The following is a 22,905-nucleotide window of genomic DNA, read 5'->3' on the forward strand; positions in this document are numbered from 1 at the left end:
GCTGAGTGAAAAAGACACCAGCCATGTGAGAAGGATAAATTCATTTGGCCAATTTGAAGTTTGCCATGAAGTTTTGATGAGAAAGGCTGAACCTAGAGCAGGTATTATCTGCTGTCTCACATCTGGCACAAACCTTCTGTGCCCTGGTATGGCTAAACTGACAGAAAAGCAGTCAGGTGCACACATTTCATCTAGGGCAGCTTTGTACAAGGGGCAATCTACCTCCATGATCATGGAGCCACAGCCTAAGGAAAAACAAGCCAATACAGTAATTAAAAATATTTTATTTCTGAAGATATTTACCTTGATAGGCATAAAGCATTTCCCAATTTCATACAGAAATACATAAAACACGCATAGACCAATATGGCCTGCTCCAATGTGTATTCAACATGGTAAATATAATGAAGAACTTGTGTGAATATAAATACAAGACACAAAAAATAAGCACATAAGATTCAACCTGTCAGCAAATTCAACAATGTGAACAAATTCACTGCTATAAACATTCACCCAATATTGGCCTTTTGACTTAATTCAAAACAACCCTTTGTCTCAATTCATTTCCACCAAACAAGGCCCTGAATAAATCTCTCAATAGCCTCTTGGTACATCCCCACTTCAGTGCACTTTTGGTGGCACATTAAGACATAACAACCTCTATTATTAGAACTTCAGTTAGCCAAATATCCTTGTTATGGGAAACTTAGTAGTGTTCTGTAACTTTTATTTCATGCTGCAGAGTCCTTTGGTATCCAAAACCAAAAGACTTTGACTATGCAAACAACCAGAGTGTCTGACCCACATTCAGATAACTCTGGTTGTGCCAGACTTCTGAAGAAGGCAAAGGGTTGCAGCTGATTAGTAAAGGCAATAACAAGGTGTAAAAATACTCTAGCAGGAGTGCAACGAACAGTACGCGAGGTAGACGTGTATATAAGCAGTAAGTCCTGATTAAAGTAGCACTGTGGCTTTCAGTCTGGCATTTTAATCAAGAAGTAGAGTTCTTCTCTTTGAAATTTGTACACTCAGATCTTGCTTTCTGTCCTTGCTAAGCACATCTGTGAGGTCTTCCTTGCAAGATGCTTTCGATGTAGACCCTGAAAGCTGCTCAACCGATGGGTGAGTTTCCAGAAGCAATATTTGAATGTTTCTGCAGACAGATGTCTTTTGGAGTGTGTTACTGTGGATTTCCCTTCAATCCATCCATCTGAATTCCAAAATGATGAAATCCTTTGTTTTTATACCTCCAGATACAGGACCTCCTTCGCATTTTGCTCCGCTGGGCAAACACTTGGACAGAGAGGTCCTTCACCATCCTGGAATGTCGGAATCAAGAGAGAGTTTTGGTGATGCTTTCTCACCAAGTGTTTCGGAGAAGGATTCAGGTGAACTGACCACTAGGATGCTTTCAGGCTTTCCCAGATGCTTTGCCTTTTGTTCGCCCTGTTATGCCTGAGCTTCCGCCCCTTCTGAAGCTCAGCCTTCAGCTTGGCGATACTGAAGGCAGCTTTGATACTGTTACCAATGGCTTCCAGCCTGCAAAACCAAGAAATACACATTTATTATTGTGATAATCAAGATGCATCTCCAGTGTGCAAACATTCAGGTTTTGATCAAATAAACCTCAGTCTAGATTTCTGCCATGGGATCCTCATAAACTGTTGGTTGCTATACCTCTGTTAGAATTAGGCTAACTTAAGCCACAGGAAATATTGTATGCATAATATCAATGCAAATATTAAAATAAGTTAAAATATTCACTCAAATATAGATGCTCTAGACCTCCTTAAATAGCATGTACCCAGTCAAGAGGTCTCCAGTGTTACTCTTTTTGGCTGTTTTGCTTCTTTTAGGCAAACCTGATCCCAATGAATGGGTGCATTTTTCAAGTAAGCAAGCAAGCAAGCAAGCTCTGTTTTCAAAAAATTATTTAAGACTTCCAGGGCCTAAGTCTCAATCAAAATCACCAGGCTGCCTGCTCCCATAAATCCTGTTCTGCTTGTGAAAGTAGAACTAAGAGTCTTTTTCAGGAGGCAAACTTCTGTCTGCCATATCTTTACATGGGCATATGGCTGAGCACTGAATGCAAAGAGGAGGATGGTAGGAAGAGCTCAGCACTTTTGTCCTCACAAGATAAAAACCCAATGCATGAAGGAAAGCCCTCAAGACACCCTCACTGAATCCTCAAGCTGAAATCACCAGCTGAGCCCAGGATGACCTGAAGGCAGGTGAACTGTGCTCTCTATTGCTGCTCCGGGGAACTACAACAGGAGGAGAACAAACTCACCGCCTCATCTTCTTGCTGTCAACAAGCTGTCGGTTCATGCATTTGGGTCCAAGGCACTTGCCGGCTTTGACTCGGTGACGTGAGGTTTTCTCCACTGTGGACTGAGCCCTGTTAAAAGTGAAAAGGTGATGCTGTTAAAAAAAAAGCCCCAAGTCTGCAGTCCACAAGGTGAGGCATCTCATCAACCACTTCTCAAGGTATGTAATAAGCCATCTCTCTGGGCCAAACCATAGTGTGTATCATAGCAGCATGAGCACTGTGAGGTAACAGGCAAGGCTTTGGGGAGATTATTCACTCAGCAAGTGCCAAAATGAGTCAGTGTACCACAGTCCATCCCTTTTACATGCACTGCCTTTTAAACAGTAGCAACAAGAGACGCACCAGAGATCTTTTCCTGCCTGGCAGAAGTTCAGACATTTCTTGTCCTTCTGGTTGGCACATTGGCATCTGCTGCCAGGTTCAGTGAGAGTCTCCTGCCCCATGTCCTTCAGTGATCTTCTGGATCGAGAAGGGCCTCCCAGACCATATGGAACAGTCTTCCTACAATCAAAGAGACAACATGAAAGTTATTCAAATAAGTCTGTGGCTTCAAAGCACTGTGGGGTATTTTGGGCAATCTTATCAATGGAATTGATTGCACGAGTAAAGGTTGTGGGATTGGGAATGCCTCATTAGTCACAGTTTCTATGCAAATGCTTCTGATGATCCTGCAACATATTCATTAGCATGGCTACTGACAAGGATAATGACCTTTTAATTGTGCTTTCACAAGGCTGCTGTGCCTCCCTGTGCCATAGAAACCAATAAAACCTCATCTCTTTGAACTTTGGCAACTGCCAACACTGAAAGAAGCAATAAAAGTGAGGAACAGATCCTCCATGCTCAGAGGAGCCCCAGCAGCAGAACAAATCACCAGTCAACGTTTGCAGCATTAGGTTAAGCTCTGGTTTGCTACTTCTTAGTGAGGAAAGAGTAGAAATGGGTGCTGTGCATAATCCTATTAACATGTGGGATGCATTCATTTGCAGCAGGGAGCAGCAAAAGGCAGCAAGGAGCCCCCCTGGTGTCAAAGTACACCTTCCAGCCTCCTAACTTGTTGGAAAGAAAAGCAGTCAAATTCAGGCTGGCAAAATCACACCTTTGGCATTTTGTCTGCTTCTGATTCATACTGAAAAGTATCCTGCAACCTTTGGTGTGCAGCACCCAAAGGAAATACTCCTGTCCAGATTTTAGGAAGGCAGGTGTGTTGGGGCTATTAGGAGCTATCTGCTCAATCTAGGTGGTCAAATCCTGCTTTCTTTCTCCAGGTGAGCAGTTTCGTTGCTAAATCCGGCAGAAAAGTGGGAAAGCAATAAGGAAAACCGTACAGAGAACTATTCCTTACTCCCCTTCACATTTCTGCAGGGAGTTTGTGGTCCTTAATTTTACCCTTCACACCCCATCTCCCTCCTCTCTTTCCTAAACCAAAAGGGAACTCAGCGCCGGGGAACTGCCGGGGAAGCGACCCCGCTGCACTCACTCGGGGGTGTTGATCCAGATGATGTCGAGGTGGCAGAAGTAAACGCACTCCTCGTCCAGCAGAGAGGAGCAGGAGCAGCGCCGGGCGCGGCGGAGCGCGGCGGCGGCGGGGGGCGGCGCGGCGTCCACCTGGGCTGCGGGAGCTGCGGGAGGGAGCGGCAGAGCTCAGCACCCGCGGCAAGACAAGGCAAGGAAACCTCGCATCCCCTCCCGCAGCATCCCTCGGGCATCCCTCCCCGCAGGAGGGCACGGAGCCCGGCTGCGACCCCGCAGCATCCCTCGGGCATCCCTCCCCGCAGGAGGGCACGGAGCCCGGCTGCGACCCCGCAGCATCCCTCGGGCATCCCTCCCCGCAGGAGGGCACGGAGCCCGGCTGCGACCCCGCAGGTCCCCGCTGGTCCGGACGCGGGCAGCGCACCGGCACCTACCTGCCGGCAGCAGCCCCGGGCAGAGTACGAAGAGCAGCGATACGATCATCTGGGAATAATCCATAGCGGGCGGCGGAGAGAGGATGGTGTGGCAAATGAGGGGAAAAAATTAATAAAAGTCGAGAAAAAAGCGGGTAAAGTGCCTCCCGGCGAGTGCCCTGCGTGGCGCGGCTCGGTGCGCCCCGGCGCGTCTGGCTGGCGCGGCGGTCCCCGGCGCCCTTTTATAGCGAACCCCCATGGAGCGGGTAAACAGCCCCGGCGCTATTTTATCCCGAGACAATGTTATTCTGCTATTAGTCACCGCGCGGCAACGTGCGGGCCGAGATAAGGCCGGGGCTGGAAAGGAAATCGCCTGCGAACTTCAGAGTGGCGGCGGCGGCGGGAGGGGGACCGGGGGCGCCCCGAGGGCGGGGACGGGAGCGCCGGGGGCCGCCAGGGGGCGCACCGCCCGCGCATCCCACCTGAGCTGGGATTTGGGATCGGGATTGGGAGCCAGGGATTCAGGAGTTCAGGAGTTTAGGGCTTCAGGGATCAGGGTGGTTCAGAGATTCAGGGCTCGGGGCTTTAGTGATGCAGGGATTCAGAGTTTTAGGGCTTTAGGGCTTCAGTGCTTCATTGATTCAGGGCTTCAGTGATCCAGGGATTTAGGGCTTCAGGGCTCCAGGGATTTAGGGCTCCAGGACTCCAGGGATTTAGGGCTCCAGGGTTTCAGGGATTTAGGGCTCCAGGGCTTCAGGGATTTAGGGCTCCAGGGCTTCAGGGCTCCAGAGATTTAAGGCTTCAGGGCTTCAGTGATTCAGGGCTTTAGGGCTTCAGGGCTGCAGGGCTTTAGGGCTTCAGGGATTCAAGGCTTCAGGACTTCAGGGATTTAGGGTTTCAATGCTTCAGGGCTCAGGAGTCTGGGCTTGGCCTGCTGCTCATGCTGCTCACGCTGCTGCTTTGGGGGAGAAGCCAGTGATGGGACAGCAGGGTTGCTTAGGAGGGGAAGAAGGATGTCTCACTGCATGGGACCCTGCCCTTCTGTCAGACCCAGCTGGGTGTGCTTTTGGATCTGAAGTGGTTTGGGTTTGGCTGCAGTGTTGGGGCACTGGGGTATAATCCCTGTTTTTTGCCATGATAAGGAGAGTTGCCGTGCCACAGAGTGTGTTGCAGGTGTGAGCAGGTGTGTAAAACCAGGGAGGGAAGACTCATGCCTTTGGCTTTAACTGCTGACTCTGGCAAGGTCTCTTCTGGTGTGTTTGTTTTTGCTGCCTTGCATCAAAGCGCAGTAGCTGCCAGCGTGAAAGTTGCACACTTGAGGAATGGCTGTGGCAGTGCCATCATCAAATATATACATGCATGAAATGCATGAAACCAAGTCAGCCAGGCCCTGAGTATAAACTGGGGTGAACTCCAATGCCTGTGATCCGCTGTGGAGCCGTTGTGCTGCAGAGCGTGCCAACTGCACCTATGATAAACAGATAAGCCTCTCTTGGTATTTGTGGTATTTCCGTGCACTGTGCTGTAATAATAGAAATGACCTTGGGTATCACAAAGACCAAGGCTATTAAGTGCAAGTTGCATTGTGATCTGTCAGGTGAATGGCCTATTTTTTTTTTAAAGTATGAAATGATACTGTACCAGTGTATCACAGTGGACAGACTGTCTGCAGCCGTGCTGAGTCAGAAGAAAGGTCCGTTTGGCTGGTATCCTTTCTCCCACAATGGCTGTTAGCAGATGGTATGAGAAGGAGAACAAGAAAGGAATGCAAGTGGAGACTAATCCTTTCCTCGGTGCAACCTCCCTGTTTCTAACAGGATGAAGTGTAGGGGTTTTCCGAGCCATAATGAACATTTAGACCATTATGCTGAATAAACACCAGTGGCCCCATCCTGAGATGGTCATATCTTTTTTATCAAATGCTCTCTAAAAACTGCCCTGTAAAATGTCTGTGAGTGGAAGAAAGCTGGCTTATACAACGGGTTTTTTTCCACACCTTTCCAGCGTGGGAGTCTGTTTTTCAGAGCAGGGATTGTATCGTCTTGTGTTTTATGTCTCTTTGTGTATGTAGGGCAGGACTTACCGGAATGCCAGTGTATCTGCACCTCTGTGTGTGAATTGCTGCAGTCATGATAAGAATCTGCCAGCAGAGGTCACACAGCTACATACAAAAAGTAATCACAGCCCTCCGAGGTAATAAACTTTATTAGTGTCCAAAAGGTGGGAAAGAAACCAGATGATTTTTTTTTTTTGGTGTCTGGAAAAAAAAAAAAAGGACAGGAAAACAAGAAAAAAAAAGAACACAAAGCGTTTGTGAGGATTAAAATGTAACTATTATTCTGTATTGAGTACAAGTATGCATAGCTTTTCCAGTCCTGTCACTTAAAGGCTGTCTTTTTCATGCCAGCACTTACTTATATTTTTTTTATCCCTGACATTCCTTTTTCTACGATGTGCACTTTGAAGCCAAAATGACTCACATCAGTGTAAGATATTTTCAGCTTTGTCAAAACGCCTTGTTAGAAAGAGTTTTGTCAGCTGACAAAAATGACATGCATGTTTCCTATGAGTAACAAAGCACAAACATATTGCAGGCACCTCTGAAGGTGCTATTCTTTTCTAAATTTTTTTTTTGAAACAAAAATATCTTCAGCAATTTTTCATAAGAATTCATAAATATTATTGTTGTCAGAGATCCATTTCCTCTGATTCAGCGATTTCTGATAGCTCCACTTTCAGATCTTGAGACTAACCAGAATCAAGCTATTCTTGTTGCTTGTTTGAATAATACAAAAACAAATTTATATTCAGTTACCAGTGGCCTGGATGGGTCATTTCAGGCTGCAGAGATTTCCAGGCCAGGAGGTGGGTTTTCCAGGAAGAGGTAACCCTGACCCTTTTCTTGGACACTGGGAGGTACCAGGGGCAGGTTTTTGCTATGCAAAAATACCCTTAATTTTTCCAAAAAAGGGAGCTGTTTAAAGGAAGAGTCTGCAACAGCAGGGGCCTTATAAATTACACAGAACAGGACTCAACTTTGGCTGGCAGTCAGGGTTTGCAGGATGGAAATACAGAGTCAGGTACTCAACAAGTCATCCCAAGGACTGGGAAGTTTGCACCATATTTGCACTGCTACCCCTGTGGGCAAGGGTGGAAGCAGGAGCTGAACTGGCAGCTCCTGCAACAGGCTTTGTCCTTTTCTAGCTGGAGCACCTTGGCCAGCCACAGCTGAGATATTGTGTTATAGGGTGAAACCTTAGCCAGGCTGTGGTTATAACATTCCAGCTGGAAAAGGCCATGGCACTGAGTTTTCTAAGGACATTTTGTTTAGTGTCAGAAATGTGAAATGCCTGCTTATCAGTGAAACAATAAAAGGAGATTGTAAAACTGTGCCTTTCTGTCTAGGGAACAAGGGGAGCAACACGGTGTTTTCTGCAGATTTGAAACACAATTCTCAATTAAGTGAAAGTTGCATAACTTGTCCCTTTATTTCATTTGCTGCCTTTCTTGCACCTTACTTTCCTGTCAGGGGTTGTCCTGTCCCCCTGTGCCCCTTCTTACACAAGAAACAAATTTTTCATATAACATGCAAGTTACAGAGCAAACTATGTCAGCCAGAGGGACCTGGACAGGCTTGAGAAGTGAGGGCATGAAAACCTCCTGAAGCTCAACAGGGTCAAGTGCCAGATCCTGCATTTGGGTCAGGGCAATCCCAATCCCAAACACAAGCTGAAGGATGAATGGATTGAGAGCAGTCCTGAGGAGAAGGACTTGCAGGTGTTGGTTGATGAGGAGGTTGACATGGGCTGGCAACGTGCACTTCTAGCCCAGAAAGTCAATTGTATCCTGAGCTGCATCAAAAGGTCTCTTCCAACCCAAACCATTCTAGGATTCCATGATAATTTAGGCTTCTTGGAAATCACCTTGTTCTGATCTGTCACTACCCAGCCTATAATGGATATAGTTCTTACAGATATGACAGTCCTTGGGCAGAAGCCTAATTTCTCTCAAACCAGCTTTCTTCATTTCTCCCTGTCTCCAGATTGCAATTTTGGCAAAGGACTTAGGTGTCTGTCTCACACTACTCTTGTGGACCTCTCAAAGTGCTGTAGGGAGGAGTAAGGTCAGCCCCTAACGCAGCAACCTTGGCCCCACCTGTTTGTAGCATGCTGCTCAAATGGATCCTTTCCCCATCCTAATACCACCAAGGATCATTTTCTCTTCAAAATTTACTCCACATACAAAATCCTGTTTAAACTGTGGAGGAAAGAGGCAGCTGTGTGATGTTTGGAGCAGAAGAGCCATCATCAGGTGAGAAAAGAAAGCTCTTCCAGACCATGAGTGTCCTGGCAGCAGGTGGCAGTGACTAAATACCATTTAAATACAGAGATCAAACTGAGCTTAGAGCTGAAACAGAGGAGAAAACCCACAGTATTAAACAAAGCTCATAGTTTCTCCCAGGGCTAAAATTTTGCCAGAAACACAAGAGAGATGGTTTACAGAGATTCAAGTTTCAGAGGTGCTGTTGTGAAACCTTCTTCCTGCTTGTACTTTCCACCACAAAGAACTGGAAAGTGAAGTTAGTTGAAACATTAGGTGGAAAAGGGGAAAGGCTTAAGTAGTCTGGGAATAAGGAATTCATGTAACTTTTCAGTGAGAGCTAAGCAGGAACTTCCCCCCTACTTCTATTGTCCATTTCCACCTTGATGTCATGGGAGAAGGTGTCCACTTCCCAGTGAAGGGAGCCACAGGGTGCTGGAGGCTCTTGGCTGTCCCCTGTCCCAAAAAGCTGTTGCACCTCCTCCTGTTTCCACCTCTCACTCTGTGTTTGCTCTTGTGCAGGAGCAGGAAGCAGAATATCAGGAGCAAGGCAAAAGGTTACGCTCTGTGGGTGGAACATGGGGCAGGTGACCTGAGCTCTCCCTCCCAGGCCTGGTGTAGGTGACAGGAGTGACCGACATTGCCGAGGGAGTGCCCTGGGTGGTGCCAGGATGGCTCAGGTGGGTGGTCATTTCTGCTGTGGTAACTCAGGATCCTGTACACAGAGAACCTGAAGGAATTCAATCCCTGGCCTTTTGGGATTTAAACCAATTTGTACTGTGGTGCTTAAGTTGGATTTCATTTTTTAATTGACACAATGTTCATGTCACTATCAAAAGTTAAAAGGCAAAGACCTTACTTCCAGACCAGAAAATCTTAGATTGGGAAAAATCTGGAGAAGGAGGAACCTGTGTAGACACATCCACCTTCAGCCATGTCAGACACAAAGTGCTGTGATGGACAGTCTGGTCCCATGGGACTGTCATGTATTCTCGTAGCTGTGCTTGGACTGTTAAGTTTGTTTTGAGAGAAAAAAATGTTTCTGTGTGGTCTTCAGTTCCATTCAGTCAGTCAAGTTTAAAGACAAACAGCAAGAATTATGTCTTCTAGAAGTGTGAAAAGATGGTCAATAATTAACCCCTTAAGAACAGGCTATGCAACTAAGAGTTTAACTGTGTAAAGATTATCACCCATTAATACAAGAGATTGGTGCAAAGACAGCAGCAGAAGGCTTTAGTAATAAAAGAAAAACACAAAACAAAAAGCATCACTTGTAGAAAACCAGATCTGGTTCCGTATCCAACCTTTTCAGTGAATACAGTAGCATATGACAGAACACTTATTTGCAAACAACAGTTAGTGGAAAATGTGCTTTATCAGCTTTGTTTACTTACTTCTTGGCAAGTCTGGCTTGCAAGGAAGTCAAACCCAATGCTTCCAGACAGAAAATCTTCCAAAGCAAATCACTAAGAGCAGTGCACAGCACTCTGAGTGATATCTTGCTCCTGTCAATAGGCTATTTCAGAGTTTCATGTTCTTTACTAAGTGTCACTTTCCCATGGTCTTGGCAAAGAGTCAGTGATGCCATCCCAGTGTTCAGAGATGTGAACTGAAGTGAGGACAGTCCTCATCCTGTCTGACAGCAGATATTCTGTTATGGTTTCTAAATTAGATTAACATCTTGGCTCACCTGGTGTCTGAATTGCCCTCCTGAGTAAGGAAAGGGCCTGAAGTGCTGACAATCCTAAATTTAGGCACCATCCTCTTCTTAACATCTGGAGTTAGCTGGGGATGAATCCAAGTTGGTGACTTGCCCACGATCCCGTGAGAAATTGCTGTGTGGGTGGAGAAATGAGCTGAGTTCCTCAAACCCATGCCCTGCATCCTGCCCACTACATTTGAGTACACAGAGGTTTGCTCATCAAAACTGACTTTTCTTGCTGTTTTGATTTGTCCATCTCTTGGACAAATGTTGGACAAATGTTTATGTTGCTTTAATCACAAAAAGTACTTGCGAGATCTTGATGCACCTTGCTCAGAGAGACTTCTTTGAATTAATGAATTAAATTGACTTTATTCCTATTTTTCCACCTGCTATGTGGCCTGCTCCACCTTTGTATGAGCCTCCAAAGACTCAAATCAGTAGATTTCTGAGAGCTAGCTGGCTCTGCCCTTTCCTGAGGGCATTGAAGCCTTGCTGAAATGAAGGTAAGTAGAAAAAATGCAGTTACAAGAATGGTGTTAAACTTTCTTTACAGCACAGCCCTTTGGCTTCCAACATGTAGCCCCACTGTGACTGGTTTGCCACCTCCTTTTTGAGCCTGGAGTTACACGGGTGGTCTTGCTGGTTCCAACCTTTTTTTGTAAGAGAAATGACTATGTGCCAGGAAACACCATGGGTTTAGATGCAGCCTGAGCCACAGGGGTGTGGGTTTGTTTTAATTTGGTGACTTGTTCCAGGTACTTGCTTTGCTCCCAGATCCACTGGCACTGCACTTCTGTCCATGACTGCCTGGAAAATGCACAGGGAAGTTGTCTCATTACAAGCCAATGCTTCTAGCATTAAAGATCTACTCATTATCCATTTAGGCACATGCTTGTGGGTTTGGGGTTCTTTGACTAGACCATACTTTGCCTGTAAAAGAAGTGCTGATCATCTCCCTCCAGCTGCAATCTTTATCTGCTCTTGTTTCTCCCAGGAGAAGACAACATTGTGAGAAGAACAGTACACTAAACATGATCCAGCTGTTTTTTCCACCCAGTTTCAGCTTGAACAAGTTACACCAAAAGCAGACAGAGGAGAGAAGCCGTAGATTAATTACAATTATAAAAAAAAATAGAAATTCTCCTTCTTATTTATAAAGGGACAATAAGAGGGACACCTTCTTCTTTTACGAGGGACATACATGCATTAAAATATCTACTCTGTGTCTGAGGCAAAATATGGACCACACAGATCCAGGGGTTGTTACAGCAATTAGTCACCAGTGACACTGACAAGAAGGAGATTTTGTGACCTGTCAAGGCCAAGAAAACAGAAACAGCAGCTTGAGGATAGCTGATGCCCCAGCACTGAAAGATCACTGCACATCCACCACCCTCTGCCCTCAGCTGCAAGACTGAGCCTGTTCTGAAGTGTTTGTGCCACCTGCAGCATCGGCACGGCCCCAGCACACCACAGAGTGCCTGGCAAATGGGAGGGGTGAGACACCAGTGGAAGGAAAGGGCTTATATAGGCTTATATATGACTCCAGGTTCCCATGGGCAGCTAAAAAATCGAGATGCCTGACAGGGCTGTATGTCAATAGTTGCCATATGTCATGTGTGACAAATAGCAGACAGGACTGAGGCCAGAATTTCTGGCTGTTTTCACTCAGCATCCTTGAGGCATGTCTCTCTTACAAATTTTTCACAAGCCATTTCCATTTTGACTGCTTGTCACAGCCTGAGTTGATGCCCCTGGGAACTCCTCTGCAGTGTTGGTGCCTGCAGCCAGACTTTCCTGTTCTTGCTGTTTCAAGCAGGTTGACTTGCTATGCCAAAAAAAAAAAGGGCAATGCAAATTCCTCAGTTTTCTCTGAGTGTTCAGCACTGTAGTTGTTGTAGGCTTTCAGCTGAAGTGCTGGAAGCCTCAGTGAGAAAGGTATCCCATGAGACCTTTGCTCTGGTGGTGTGGCACAGTGCAGAGCAACTGCCAGCGTGTGCTTTGACAAGGATGGTTTGTGGGTGATGAAGGTTTTTCCACCATTGCTACTGGTACTGTATATCATGGAATCGTAGAATAATAGAATGGATTGGGTTGGAAAAGACCTCCCAGATCATCAAGTCCAACCCTTGATCCAACTCCAGTCCCTTTACCAGATCATGGCACTCAGTGCCACGACCAATCTCAGTTTAGAAACCTCCAGGGATGGGGAATCCACCCCCTCTCTGGGCAGCCCATTCCAATGCCTGAGCACTCTCTCTGCAAAGAAGTTTTTTCTGATCTCCAACTTAAATTTCCCCTGGCAGAGCTTGAGCCTGTGCCCCTTTGTCCTATTGCTGAGTGCCTGGGAGAAGAGATCAACCCCCACCTGGCCAGAACTTCCCTTCAGGCAGTTCCAGACAGTGCTGAGGTCACCTCTGAGCCTCCTCTTCTCCAGGCTAAACACCCCCAGCTCCCTCAGCCTCTCCCCACAGCACTTGTGCTCCAGTCCCTTCTCCAGCCTCGTTGCTCTTCTCTGGCCCCACTCCAGCCCCTCAATCTCTTTCCTCAACTGAGGGGCCCAGAACTGAAGACAACACTCAAGGTGTGGCCTCCCCAAGGCAGAGTCCAGGGGAAGGGTCACTGCCCTGGGCCTGCTGGCCACGCTAGTTTTGATCCAGGCCAGGATCCCCTTGGCCTTCTTGGCCACCTGGGCACACTGGTAGGATATGCAGAAACCTGCTCATTCTTTGACTAACCCTGTTCAGATTAGTCAGCTGAGTTTAGTTACCCTGTTACCATTGGCATAACTGGATGTGGACCTGAGGAATTGCTTCATGGTGACAATTTTTCCCCAAAATTTTTTAATAATGTCATCTTCTTGTTTAAAGACAAAGATATTCCACCTTTCTGTAACATTGTTTTCAATTTCAACAGAAACAAACAGGGACCACCAGATTCCTTGTGCTGGGTCTAGGATGAGTCTTTTGAAAATAGGAACTGTCTATAACACACAGGTTGGCTCAAACCATCAGCTGACAGAACAGTCCAGCTTTCTCCAAATTCTTGCAGATTTATTTGCTTTTTCAAGTTAAAAGACTCTTTCTGAAAAGTGAAGCTGGTTTCACACCATCTGAAACTGAGGAAAAGTGGTTTCACTTTAGTTTAGGAAGGCAGAATAGTAGAGAGGGTCCAAATTTGACCCACATCCAGTTGGCAACTGGTCACCTGGGGTGACCCCCAGGGATCAGTGTTGGGCCCAGTCCTGTTAAATGTCTTTATTGATGATCTGGAAGAGGGGATCAAGTCTACCATTGGCAAATTTGCAGATGACACCAAGTTGGGGTTGATGTTGATCTGCTGGAAGGCAGGAGGGATGTGGCACTTACTACTGCCATGGTCTAGGTGACCTGTTAGGTCAAAGGTTGGACTCGATCTCAGAGTTCTTTTCCAACGGAGTTGATTCTGCTATTCTGTTCTGACTGAAACAAAGCTCAGTTCTGTTTTCAGCACATTTCAGCAGTGAGTTATCCATATAGATTTGTTCCCAGTTTTTAAAATGACTTTGAAATCACACTTTTCTCTAGGACAATGAAACACACTTAAGAGAAATTCCAGGAAAAACTCAAGGAACAGCAAAGGCCTCCTTTGACAAGAATTTTGATCCCAACACCAAGTTTTTTAATTTTTCTTCAGCCACTTGTTACCAGAACTGTATCTTTTCCCAGAAGAAGGGGAACTGGAAGTAAATTTGAAATTTTTTTATTTTGCATAATGGAAAAGAGAAACAAAATGCCTTGTTTCCTTTGCTGATTCAAAGATCTTCCCTCATTGATGGGACCACATGACGCAGCTCAAACATTTGTCTGTTTGTTTGCAGCTTGCTTGCTTCCCTGGCAAAGTGGAAATCAAAAGCAACAGGCAAAATGACCCTCTCAAACCCCACTTATTGTCACAGGAAAATGATTTAGAATCAGACAAACCAGAAATCCCCACTTCCTTTTTCTAGTGAAATTACACCACGTTAATTAGCAGATGTCTGTTTCGTTTTCATCCACTTACCCTTGTTATAGGAATAGGGAGAAGAAGGGCATCTAAGGCCACCTGCCTTTTGCTGCCATCACTATTCCAAGTTTTTCCACTCTTTCATTTAATATAAATACCAGTTGTGACACTTGAAAGAAAGAGCATCCTGTTTTCCTTGCAGTTTGCTTGGGATTGTGTAAGGTATCCCTTACAATGAGAAGGTGGGATTTCCAACACTGGTAGGAAAGAGAGACTTTTACTGGAAACAATTGTCTTTGTGTCTCTGGAAAAAAGTCACTGTGTCACTTGTAAGAAGGATGGAGAGGCTTTTTATGAAGGCCTGTAATGACAGGACAAGGAGCAAGAGTTAGAAACTGGAAGGGAAAATTTATATTGGACATAAGGAAGAAATGTTTTATGATGAGGGTGGTGAGGCATCGGAACAGATTGCCCGGAGAAATGGTGGATGTCCCATCCCTGGAAGTGTTCAAGGCCAGGTTGGGTGGGGCTTTGAACAGCTTGGTACAGTGGAAGGTGTCCCTGCCCATGGCAGGAAGGGTGGAACTGGATGATCTTAAAGGTCCCTTCTGACCCAAACCATCTGTGTTTCTATGAGTTTCTGTCTTCAGCTAAGACTTGCTGTGCCCATGCCAGCATTGGCATGTGTGCTGTACAGGAGACAAATGAGTGGAAGTTCAGTTGGAGTAAATGGGCTGGCTATTGGACCTTGCAAATGGCACCGTGCTAGGAGAAATTCTGGGAAATCACCAAGTGGGGTCAGCACTGTCCATCTCCAAAAGTGCTGCCAGCAGGACAAAGAAACTGCTCCCATGGCAGGACACAGTGAAACACCTCCTCAAAAGAGACCAGTTTGCAGGGCCAGTGGAACTGGGACTCTGTCTCCTCATGCTCCTCCTGAAGAACAGTGACAGTAGGTAAACTGCTGCTTTGAGACAGCAAACCTGCTGGGCATTTCCTTGGCACAAAGTACATGGTGGCAAAAGAAAGTGCTGATTAGCACATGCAATATAAACTGCTGTGCCAAAGCCTTTTTTTGTTTGTTTGTTTTGTTTTATTTTGCATTTCTTTGGTCTTATCAGCAAAGCCATAGTTTGCTCAGAGGTTATTTGACAGCCCAGAGTCTTGAAGCAGACTCATTGGTCCACTAGATGAATCATAGAATGGATTGGGTTGGAAAAGACCTCTGAGATCACCAAGTCCAACCCTTGGTCCAACTCCAGTCCCTTTACCAGATCATGGCACTCAGTGCCACAACCAATCTCAGGTTAAAAACCTCCAGGGATGGGGAATCCACCCCCTCTCTGGGCAGCCCATTCCAATGCCTGAGCACTCTCTCTGCAAAGAATTTCTTTCTGATCTCCAATTTCCCCTGGCAGAGCTTGAGCCCATCGTGCCCCCTTGTCCTATTGCTGAGTGCCTGGGAGAAGAGACCAACCCCCACCTGGCCAGAACTTCCCTTCAGGCAGTTCCAGACAGTGCTGAGGTCACCTCTGAGCCTCCTCTTCTCCAGGCTAAACACCCCCAGCTCCCTCAGCCTCTCCCCACAGCACTTGTGCTCCAGTCCCTTCTCCAGCCTCGTTGCTCTTCTCTGGCCCCGCTCCAGCCCCTCAATCTCTTTCCTGAACTGAGGGGCTCAGAACTGAACACAACACTCAAAGTGTGGTCTCATCAAGTTGAGAAACACAGCTGAGCAAAGAAGGAACTACAGAGGGCTGCATCCTCTGTGCAATGTAACATGATGTTTAACTTAGTTCCAGAGCATCACAAACTACAGAAAAGGTATGAAAGATGAAAACCTCAGGAGGTCAAGCCTTAAAACAGGCACCTATACACGTTTATGGGGGCCATTCAAGAGGGACAGTTCCATCAGAGCTCCATGTAGCTGCTGAAATGGCAAGGTTCCCACTGCTGTGCTCATTTGAACAGGTGACCTGTGCCCAGTGGTGTTAATGCATGATCAGCTCTCCTGGCTTCGGGAGTATCTGCAAGCACATGTTCAAGTGTTTGTAGAATGAGGGGCAAATGTGTGTGTTTTTGTGGGGTGCCAGTATATGGCAGAGTCCAGGAGACAGGAGGGTTTAAAACACCTCTGGAGGTATTGCATTCTTGTGAATATTAAGAAAGGAAAATAATAATTTCTGGGCTCACAGGTGCATATGGTCACCCTGCTGTTGTCACCTACCTCTTGTGGAATCTCCAAATTTCAGGAGATTCATTGTGCAGAGAACATTTCTCTTCTTTTCAGAGGTTTGATCTTAGCCTAAGAGGCTTCAGGAAATGGGTTTTTTCTCCCCATTCAGCTCAGTCAGAGGTGTAGTTCTCTCAACACTAGGGTTTAATGATGTTTTCCACATGTCTGGGGATGTTAGAGATATCAGACAGGACACTATTCTGGCTCTTAAAAGGGGCCAGTGACGTTTCTTTGAAAGTCTCTCCCTGGCTAGGGAGACCAAGTGTAGGAAAATAAAAACTTGGAGGCACAAATAGATCCAGGGCTAGTCTCCAACTGTGATGTAGTTACCATTAGGAAGAGCTACTTCTTAATAATAATGAACTTCAGTGATTCAAGAAACATCATTACATACCCTTTGGCATAAACCAAACAAAACCAGCCCTGCCTTCACAAACTTAAGAATTATTTTTCAAGTTCATACTTGGAAGATGACAGCAACAGATTTATAGTGGAAAAAAGTTGCAGCAACAAGGACAACCTGGAAAGAAGAAAATGAGAAGGTGGTAGAAAGTTAAGGCATATGATCTGTTTTCTGAAGGCACTTGTTCACCAGGTTCTGGAGAGTTGATCTGAGAGCAAGGAGAGGAGCCCAGGTGGTTCAGAGCAGTGAATTGGTACCTCAGCACAGCATCAAAGTCCCAAAGCAAGTCACTTTAGAAGAGAAAAGAGGAATAGCTTTCTCCCTTGGTAGTGCTGTAATCCTGGTCCTTTTTAGCCTGGAGGGACTGCTCAGCTATTCAAGAGTAAAAAGCTGTGATGTTGTGGGTGACCATAACATGGAATTAGAGAAATCTGCTTTTGTTTAATAGCTAAAAATCAGGGCTGGGACTTTCACCAAAAAAGTGCCTAAAACAAGTGACTGGCAAACTGAGCACATCTTGCCTGGATTAAGTGTCCCACTGGACTCTTTTTTTGCCGTGGGCTGAATTTCTCCTCCCACACCATCTGACCACAGCTCACTCTCTCAGAGCTCTTTCATGTTTGCATTTATAATTGACACTAATCAACTTGTTTTGATGAAATAAGGAACAGGAAAACGGGAACTCTGAGGCTTTGTGGCAGAAAAGAGCTGGAGCCTGGCTGTGCTTTTCCTCCAACCTTACCACAGCCCTTGTGCCTCTAGGTGGTGCCTGGAGCTGCGCTTTGGTGCCAGGAGCCGGGGAGAAGCATCCTCGGGCTGGGCTTCTCTCAGAGAGCCGTGCCAGCAGTCACGCCACACAATGCCCTTCCCCGGGTGGCAGAGGCAGCAAAGCAGGCTCCTTTGGCACAAGTGTTGGGCAAAGAAGGCACAGCCAGAACTCAAAGGATGCTCCCACAGCGACAGACATGCCTGCCATTCATCCTCACTACAGACCTCGTCCAGTGATGCCCGAGACACCCTCACTTAAAGACACATCCTGAAGAAAACCATCAGTTGTTTTCCTTTGAAGATGCTGAAAGCCCTGGCTAGAGGAGATGTAACCAAGTTTATACCCCTCAGAGTGAGGTGTTAGAGGAGCAAAATGAAGTGAGGTCATCAGAGGGAGCAGGTGCCTTTTTTTTTTTTCTGCTCTGCAGCCTATTTTGCTGACCTGAACTGTGTGAAAATATGGGCTGTGTGGGACAGGAACAACTCCTGGAAATACCTGTGGAGCAGAGGATGCTGTGGATGGTATAAAGCTGTTTCCTATTCTTGACTGTGATGAAGGGATTGGAATTGAAAAGATGCACTGAGTTTATTCATGAAATAAGCTGTTCTTGGTATTTCTCTTTACATCCTTGAGGTGATGGACATCCACTAGGGAGGTTCACAGCCTTGGGATGATCACAGCACAACTGCTCATCATGCCTCCTGCTTTTCCATTGTGCAGCCAGGAAGCAGAACACACTCTCTGCTTTGAAGCAAACTATTTGTCACACATAGCCATGCCAAGTCCAATCCAGCCCTGGCACAGCTGACACAACAGAACTCCCACCTACTCATGGTGTGTTCATCTATGTCCCCCTCATGCTGGAGTAACACAACTCCCTGACTCCCACGTGGAAAGACAGGAGCTGGCTTGGAAGGCTTGCTATTTTCTTTCCTGCTATATCCTCCTTTTGAGATGAATGACAGTGCCTGTATTTAGTATGAGGAGGAAGAATTCACCCTTGGGCTTCCTGCTTGCCCCTACAGGTCTCCATGTACTTGTATTTCAGCAGGGAGCAAAGGACGAGGGACAAAGGATGAGGTGGTGCCACAGCTGGATGGACATCCGAGAAGGGTCATCACACGAGTTCATCCAGAAGCAGGACATGCCTAGCAGGAGGAGGGGGAACATCTTTGCCATGCACTGCTCCCCGGAGGAGGCTGAAGGATTAGCCCCTGGATTTGTTTTTCAGATGATCCTGTGCTAACAGCTCCGGGTGGATTTGGGCTGACTTCTCCACACTGAGTCCTTTGACCTTTTAATCCTTCTGAAATAACCTATTCCTTTCCCTCCTCTGACAACTCCCAATCCCACCAGATTGCCTTTTGTTTTTCTCCTTGGACATGTCTTAGGAGCTTGTCACAGCTTTTCTAGTGGGCTGGGGAATTAGCTGGCAGCTCTGGCTCCTTCCTCCCACTGGGCTGTACCTGGAGCTGTGCTTATTTAAGGGTGCTGCTGGACAAGGGTATTAGATTTGCCATTTGAAAATTTTTCATGGCTAAATTCAAACTCTGGTTCTTATAATAAATAATAAGGAATATCTCGACTTCTTTTCCTTTATTTTAACTTCTTCATCCCTCACTGCATCTGGCAGGCTCAAAAGGTTATGCCATTCTAAAAGGGGAAAAAATAAGCCTGTGAAAAAAAAGAAAATTGTAGTTGGCAACTGAGGCCAGATATAGCTGTGGTGTGGATGGGAAAGGGAGAAAGAGAAGAAAGCTGGAGAGATGGCTGTGGAGGTGGTCACATAACTGAGATGAAATAACTTAAGGACCTGGGGTGTGGGAGACGTGCAGAACCCCCTAAAGCCACTGTACATACAGTGGCTTTAAGATGAGTGAGGATGTCTTTTTTTAGTCCCTGATTCAGCTCACATAATTTTGAGGCTTTGAAGGAAGCAACCCCACCAATGGCACATCCATGGGGAGGTTGAGTCAACTTCAGCCAGAGGATGGATGCATACTGTGTTTTTTCCTCCAGTCCTGTTTTACTGTCATCAGTGGCTGAAATTAGATGATCATAAGTGGCTGTTACAAAGCATTTCACACCGGTGCAGGAGAAGAATAGTGAGTCCACAGTTATTCTTCTGGGCTTAGGTCCTTATGGAGACAGATGGGATATGCTTCCTTCAACAGTTTCTCTTCAAAGTCATGTGTAAAGGAAATGCAGGGACTGCTCAGAAAATCGTGTAGTGCCTTGCTTACATTCATGAAAGGCTTAAATTATCTGGGGTTCTTGGGACCTTTAAACATTGCCTTTAAAGTTATGTGTTACTCAAGGTTTTTTTCTCAAGAAAGGTGGCTGAAGCATATTGGAATTGGAAAAGTCCTTTCTCCTCATCACTCACAATTGCTGTGCACGAAACTGAAAGAGCTCATGGTAGGCTGACTATTAGTGGCAAAATATACAGATGTTTCCTTGTCTCTGCATAGGAAAAGGGTGACACTGTGGCACCATTTGGAGGACTCAACTATCTCCCATTCTCTTCTAGGGAAAGTTTGTAGGAGAAGGAATGCCCAGAAAGGAAGCTGGAAAGCTGAGGATGGTGTGTGGTAGTCCAAGAGCCCAGTGCAGAGGAGGAGGATGGTAATGACTGATCCAACCCAAAAAAAGTACATCCATCCAAGGGATCTGAGTTATCTCAGTAGCTCATCCCACACCCCTGCACAAGGATACCACTGCTGGACTTGAAAAGCTGTGTGTATTTCCCAACACAGCCCAGCAAGTTTGTTCCCTTTCCTTCTACAAGTAAAACCCTGCCAAGGTCACAGTTCTTGAACAGTTTGTGCTCTCACACAGTTGCTTTCCATGTAAGCAAAGGAAGTAACCAGTTCTCACACTCCTTTACACACTGAAGGATGATAGAACAGATCTGTGGGCATTATAATGCTGCAAGAACAAGGTCTGGGGCTTAATCACATGTGATGCAAAGGGAAATGAATTCCATCTGAATGTACAATGTAAAGGAAAGAGTCTTTTCACATCTGTCCTGCTGTCCAGTGACATGTTTAACTGAAAAACAAAACAAAGTACAACATGGAAAAATCTTCCCCAAAAGACCCTAATACAGGATGATTTTTGCTTTTTCCAGGCAGTAGGGAAAATAGATTAATTCTTAAGAGATGTCTGTGCAAGTGAAAAAGCTCCAAACTTCTACTATCTCTTCACCAAATATTGTTAAATTTAACGTGGTAAATATAAGCCTGAGCACAGTTTGTATATAAAAAGAACAGCAAACAAACAAACAAAACCAAAATGAAATAAGGAAATTTTTGCAAGTCTTTGAATTCAAAACCCAAGAAGGGCTGAGCTGCCATGAAGGTATTCAGTGGGTCCCTGAGGAGTTTATGCCAACCAGCAGTTTGAAAACTGAAAAGGTACGTAAGATTTTGGGTCAATTCCTTCTCCAAAGAATTGTCTCATCTTCCTCATCCTCTTGCAGGGCCCACTGCGAGTTTGGTGCTCCATTGGATCCTCTTCAAACCCCTTGTGCATCCACTCAATCCCTCGAGCATCCTGTATAAAACCCAATAAACCCGTGATCTTTTCTTTCCTCTCCAGAGGGAAAAGAAAACAGGGACTTGAATGCTAAATTCAGTTTTCAGCTTCATCAAGATATTGTTTCTGGTTTGGATTTTTTCTGAGTTTTGGTTTTAGGAGTGTTCAGATTTATAGCCCAAACGTCCACGCTCACCCAGAAATTCAATGAATTCAGGGGAAACAACTGGTCTCTGAACAGCTGTTAGTTTGTTTTGAGTGTTTCAGAGGACCTTATTAAAATAATAAATTTCAATAGGAACTACCACAGCAGCACTTTTTTCTTTTTTCTTCAAGAGGAAAGTTATGCAAGGCCTGCTGGATTGTAATCAGCACATCTGGACAGCTCAGAGATTGGAGAGTTTTGCAGAAAGAGGAGAAAAACAACAATGAAACTCAAGATTTACTCAGCTCAGGGCAGGTAGTGGGATCCTGAAGAGACAATTACAAAAACCCCAAATTGCTTCACTTTAAGCTGCTGCACATATTTTCATGATATAATTGTTTTTCAATGGAGCCACCTCTTAAAAACTTTATTAGAAGTCAAATATTAATGGACAATCCATGTCTTCAAATGTAATTAAAAGCATTGATACAAAACTGCCTCTGTCCAGGAAGTTCCTGTGCTTGGCTAAACTTTCAGGGTCTGGTCATTACTCTCAACTATAGAGTGGCTTAAATCATGTTAATTCATAATCCTCAGCAAGAGAAAAATCAATGCTGGAGAGCTTTGCTTGTGTAACAACATATATTAGTGAGCCTGGAGTGCCTCTTCAATGAGATAATACCAAGCAGTTAAAGTATGGAGAGGGAGCCTCCTGAATTCATTAGGAATCGATTTTTATCCTTTTAATATTCTTGTTTACAAAGGAGTTCTTGTATAACACACTGGCCTTTTTCTCTGGCAGTTCAGCTCCTTCAGGCTTGTTCCTTGGTGCTGTCCCAGTGCAGGCTGGAGGAGGGAATTACAGCAGGAACAGCCTGTTGATAAACTCTGCCTAAACTCAACTCTAAGGTGGCCACAGTTAGAGAGATGAGGAAAGCAGAGGAAAATGGCTCATAGCCCTTGGAAATAATGAAAATAAGAACTTGTTCTCAGTCTACCCCTTCCTTCTCTGTGGCTTCAGGTAGCCTGTGAGCAGTAGTTGGCTTGTCCCCTGCCTGTGGATATGCTTGTTACAGGCTCTCTGTGGCTTTCCAGATAGTTTTCTGGGTATAAAGTGATTTGACAGCATTTGGTAAAACAAGTAATTTCACTGGCTACCTTGCAAGGAGTTTAGGAGCAAGTGATGTCTCATGGTCTCTCTTCCAAGGGTTAACCACGTAACTTGGGCCATAGCAGAATGTATTAGGTCTCTGTACTACGCCTGGAAAAGGCTTTTAGCAGGGCACAATTAATTTTTTTTGCCTTATCTCAGCAGATAAACCTGTACCTGTAGGCTGAGCCCGTGCTCTACAGCTTTGTCTACACCAGGTAATTTTTCTCGTGCAGCTGCATCATTCACCAGCTCTATCTCCTTGCAAACTCTGCCTTTCACAACTAATAACATAGGCCTGATTTCCTGCTCTGCTTGTCACAGGCCACTGTAAGTGTACTCTGCCTCAGCCCCATTTCCCACTAAACAGGCCTTAGGAAGCTTATTCTGCTCAATTTTTTTGACAAATTGAGTGTGTGCTGTAAATCAGCACCTGATGGCTTG

At 45.6% G+C, this 22,905-nt stretch overlaps 1 protein-coding gene across 1 annotated transcript; it reads right to left on the reverse strand.

Annotated features, from left to right (window-relative positions):
- Positions 1-279: 279 nt before the first annotated feature.
- EDN1 (endothelin 1) lies at positions 280-4,564 on the reverse strand. Its single transcript, XM_071552969.1, has 5 exons — positions 4,237-4,564; positions 3,810-3,951; positions 2,672-2,830; positions 2,291-2,398; positions 280-1,539 (listed from the first exon to the last, which is right to left on the reverse strand). Exons 1-5 carry the CDS (start codon positions 4,298-4,300, stop codon positions 1,401-1,403), a joined length of 612 nt encoding a protein of 203 aa, XP_071409070.1. The 5' UTR covers positions 4,301-4,564; the 3' UTR covers positions 280-1,400.
- Between the last annotated feature and the right edge of the window lie 18,341 nt (positions 4,565-22,905).

This window comes from Pithys albifrons, chromosome 4, assembly GCF_047495875.1.
Source record: "Pithys albifrons albifrons isolate INPA30051 chromosome 4, PitAlb_v1, whole genome shotgun sequence".
Lineage (NCBI taxonomy): Eukaryota > Metazoa > Chordata > Aves > Passeriformes > Thamnophilidae > Pithys > Pithys albifrons.